The 4,607-nt window shown below is 61.9% G+C and overlaps 1 protein-coding gene across 1 annotated transcript in view; it reads left to right on the plus strand.

Annotated features, from left to right (window-relative positions):
* The window catches only part of LOC110580306 (serine protease 33-like), a 4,010-nt gene extending 3,040 nt beyond the window's left edge, over positions 1-970 (plus strand). The window contains exon 5 of the mRNA XM_044912302.1: positions 699-970. Within this exon, the coding sequence (XP_044768237.1) occupies positions 699-970 (272 nt within the window). The remainder of the gene's footprint in view (positions 1-698) is intronic.
* The last annotated feature ends 3,637 nt before the right edge of the window (positions 971-4,607 follow it).

The following is a 4,607-nucleotide window of genomic DNA, read 5'->3' on the forward strand; positions in this document are numbered from 1 at the left end:
GGGGGGGGGGGAGCGGGATCTCCCACTCCCCAGCACCCCCGCCCGGGTGGAGGAGGGCAACGTTGCTTTAAATACCAGAGTCAATTCAAATAGAAAAGCATGTTCTCACACCCTGCCTCCCTTTAAATGTATCATATCAATATTATCAGAATGTGAAGAACTTCAAAAGTGCTTAAGCAAACTGTGACCATATCCCCATCCCTAAAGCTTTTCTTTGGGGGCCAGAAATGTCTTTTTTTTCTTTCCCAAAAAAAACCTCAGGGCCTCTGAGCAGATTGTCCTGAGGAGCTGGTCACTTCTGGGCTGAGTTGGTGTCGTCTTTCCTTGTCTGCTTTTATAAGCAAAAGACGCTTTATCTCACGCGCCCTCTTAGTATTGTTTTATCACAGACTTTTTCATCCAAAACGAAGCCAACAGCATTATTAGCAACGCAGAAATGCCCCCCTGAGCCCTTACTCTGACACGCACGGTCGTATTTAGAGAACACAGCATTCCCCGGCACTGCTTCTCCCATCTGCCAGAGATTTTGCCCCGAATTCCCAGACCCCTGTTGCCTTCCAGAAACATCCAACCCACCAATCCTCCATCCACTAGACCTAGCTAGCAGTGTTGAAGGGAGGTTGGTGGGCCTGGGGAGACCCCTGGGAACTTCCTTTCCCCTCGTGGGCCCTACGCTTCCAGACTCCTCCTTTCTCCCTAGGGTGACTCCGGGGGCCCCCTGGTCTGCAACCTTGATGGAGTCTGGACCCAGGCAGGCATCGTGAGCTGGGGGTCTGACTGCGGCCTCCCCAAAAGGCCGGGAGTCTACATCAACGTCAGCATGTACACCACGTGGGTTGCCAGCACCATCCAGAGCTCAGACCTAGACATGGAAAACTCCTCTCCACGCCTTGCTGGGCTCTTCGTCCCCACCGTGCTGTTGGTTCTGGGGCTGCTGGGGGACACGCTTGCATCCCTGGGGCTTGCCTAACCGGGCAGACAGCCCTGCAGACTCGGCCTCTGCAATGTAAACGGAGGCCTTTTCTCTGCTGTCTGCCAGCGTCTGGCAGGAGACCCCTCCCCAAACCCCCCTGGATAGCTGCCTTCCACCACCCTCCCCAGCCTCCACCCTCCAGGACCTTCTCTGGCCCCTCCCCTCCCCCCATCTCCCCCACTTCAGACCCCACGGCCCTCAGCCCAGCCCCACCTTTCTCGTGTCCCCCATAGGCCTTAAGCTGCCCTCACCTTCCCTGTCAGCCTGGGAACCCCTGGGGACAGAGCCTGGTTGTCCTGCTCCTCACCCACCATCCAAGTCTGAGTCCCAGGGTGCACGCACGTTCGGGGATTCCTCTGGGGCTTTGGGGGACTCTTGGAACTGGGGTTTCCAGCCCCCGGTGCTATGCTGGTGCCTTTGCAGTCCTGTCTTATCTGAGAGGCAATAAACACAAGCTGGCCGGCGGAAGGACATTCCTCCCTGTGCCTCCGGGCCCCAGAGAGGGTCCAGGACAACATCTCCCATTTGCCGGAGCTTTCCCCCCAGGGTACCCCTGGATGCTCACAGCAGCTCTGAGAGGCGCACGGTACTATTATTTCCAGTTTTTCAGACAGGGAAACTGAGGCCGAGGGCATCAAGCTCCAGGGCTTGCGAGCCCACTCGCTCTGGCAGCCCTGTCCCTAGGCTCAGTGGGTGGCAGAGCAGCACATCTTGGGGTCAGGGCAGGGCTGGGGGCGAATCCATCCACCCCAGGCATGAGCCTTGAAGGCTCAGAGTCAGGCTGAACTTGCTGTCCCCCTCGCTCCCTCTTTCCCAAGCCTGCCTCTCCAGGGGAGCCTGGGACCCAACGGAGATATGTGAGCCAGCAGTGGCAGCGGGAGGACGGGGCACAGGGCTGGGACCTCGGGCAGGGGCGGGGCAGGCGGGTTGTTTACATCCGGGGCAGGAGATGGGAGGACAGAAAGGCAGGCTGAGCCCGTTCTGGTGGGAGCCTCAACCTCCGTCCTGGGACAGTGCCCACCCCGGCCCATGCCTGGTTCTCCCGCCCACAGGTGAGCCCAGTGGTCACACCCTTCAGTGCCCCCCCCTACCCCCCCCCCCCGGGCAGCATGCGGAGAACCCTTCACCCTCGGCAGCCCCCACCCACCCCTCCAGCGCTTTCTGCACAGCGTCCCCTGTCCCTGCTGCCAAGCCCATCGGAACCCCGCACCCCTCTCCGGAGCCCTCTCTGGATGCACAGGGCCTGCGTGTCCCTGTCAGGGCTGTCTCCTGATGGCCAGAGAGCCAGCCCTGGGCCTCTCCAGGATGGGGAGCAGCTGTGCACGTAGGATGGGGGGCTGTGGCGAAGGACGGCCCGAGCCCCGAGCCCCGGGTGTTAGAGCAGGCCCCCTGCAGTGCCTGCCCGGGGGCGGCAGGGAGAGGAGCCTGAGCTGGATCATCTGGCACCCACAGCTATGGGCTGATCATCAGGGTCATGGCTGCCGTCACCACGGCCCCGAGGCCCCAGACACTGCCCGTATCCAACACGTGCCAGCCGGGCACACCAGGGAGGAGTGCGAGCCCTTTGTGCAGGTGCAACCACGGCTGCTGCTCATCTTCTCCGGGTGCTTCCCCTACGGGCACCTCGGGGGGTGGTAGCGAGCATGGCAGCATGCATGGGGGAGGGAGAGGAGGACGTGCTGTCCCCTCGCCTATCCGGAGGGGTCTCCGGGACCTCCCTGAGCCTTGCACACCCTGCCTCGTGATCCCCAAGGAGCACGGAGGGGACACCTGATGAAGCGCATGGTCAGGGCCACTCCTGGGCCACTGACGTCCCCGCTGTTGCTCCTCCACGCCACTGCTCCCGGGCCAGGAGACCTGGAGGCCCTCTCGGGGCGGCAACAACAGGGACCTGGAAGGCCAGAGCCCCTGCGGGGAGACGCTCCGCCAATCCGCATCCCTCCTTTTCTACCTGTTCTCCTTCTACCCCTCCCTTCCTTGGCTCTCCGTCAACCCTTCAGTTCCACATACACCAAGCCTGTCACACACGGGCCCTGGAGGCCGACAGCCAGAAGCACATGTGACCAAACGTCATTTTGCATATTGCTAACTTCTAGGAAGAAAATACAGGGGGAGCAGTGAGACGGACAGTCAGGGGGGCGGGAGGGGAGCGTGGAGCTCGCTGCAGATGGGAAGGGAGCAGAGAAAGCTTGGCTGAGGGGTGACGTTAACACCAAGATCTGAATGCCACCAAGAAGCCTGCCATGTGACCATCCGGGAGAGGAGTCTGCAGGGACAAGCCACCCCAGGCTGGAGCAAGCTTGGAGTTCACTAGGAAAAGACAGCTGGGGAGGGGACAGGGTTTGGGGGGAGGTGGTCAGAGGGGCTGTTGAGGGCTGGGGGGAGCCTGGACCTGCGGCTGGAGCGATCCTCTGGGCTCTCCGTGCAGCACCAGCAGGCCGTCGGGGGCACCCGACTTGGGCAATGTGCCACGCTGGGCCCCAGCCGCAGGGAGCTCACAGGAGACTGGCCAGTTACAAGTGCTGTGATGCCAAGGGCCACGGAGGCGGAACGTGTTAGCGAAAATCTTGCTCCCTTGCCGTGCCTGGGGACCCAGGCCCTACCCAGCCATGTCCTCCCACAGGGACCTGTTCTGTCCCTGAGTCCACCCGGCTGAGCCCGTGCCCGCCACCCCTCACTCTGCAGGTGACTTGATGGGGGGCACACCAGCGTGCGAAGTCAACGGGGTGAGGTGACAGCCCAGCTTCAATCCCTGGGGAAGTTTCCGTGGTCACCCAGCACCCAGAGTCTCTCACTAGCGGCGCCCTTGATGTGCCTGGCCAAGGGCACCACAGGGAGCTCTCCTCCTGGTCCTCCAGGGAGGGGTGCTGACTCTGCCTGCTCCCGTCTCCAGCGCCTGACCCCTTGGTCACTCGCCACCAGGCCCAGCTGAACTTGGGCTAGGCCCAAGACCAGGGCTCCCACAGAGTGGACACCTAGGGACACCCCTGCCTATCCACACTGGCCCCCTCCCCTGCCTGGAGGGGCCCCAGAAGCCAATGCTGGCAAACTCATGACTTTGTGAATCCCACCACATCCCTGGCAGTGCTCAGGACACAGACAGGGGCACCAACAAGGCACAGTCCTTCCAGAAGCCCCATTGAGAGCGCCACTGGTCACAGGGACTCTTGGATGGATAACCTCGTGTTGTCTCTCTCATTTAGGCCATTTTTCCCCCCAAGGACCCCAGGCAAGAAAGAAAGTTTGCAAAAGGCAGTTTCAACCTCCAAAATTTAAATTGGAGGAGGATGAGGAGGCCTGGGGCTTGCCACCAGGGGACAGCCTGGGTTGGCAGCGACTAGCCTGGCTGTGGACTCAGGGAGGGACAAGACCCAAGACCACCATTTCCCCAAGAAAAGAAGAAAGGGATCTTTTTTTCTTGGCTCAGACCCATCCTGCCAGGCCCCCGACGGGCGCTCAGGGAGGCCGTGTTAACGTGTTCTCACGGGAGTCCCGGCTGTGGGCCAGCCTTGGCCCTTCCCGGACGACAGGGTGCGTGGAGGAACGGGGGGCAACTGGGGGGCAACGGGGCGGGGGCGGCGGGGGCAGCCAGGACCCCAGGGTCGCCCACAAGCAGGACCGTGTGGGCGCACGG

Source organism: Neomonachus schauinslandi, unplaced genomic scaffold (genome assembly GCF_002201575.2).
Source record: "Neomonachus schauinslandi unplaced genomic scaffold, ASM220157v2 HiC_scaffold_1047, whole genome shotgun sequence".
NCBI classification, from domain to species: Eukaryota; Metazoa; Chordata; class Mammalia; order Carnivora; family Phocidae; genus Neomonachus; species Neomonachus schauinslandi.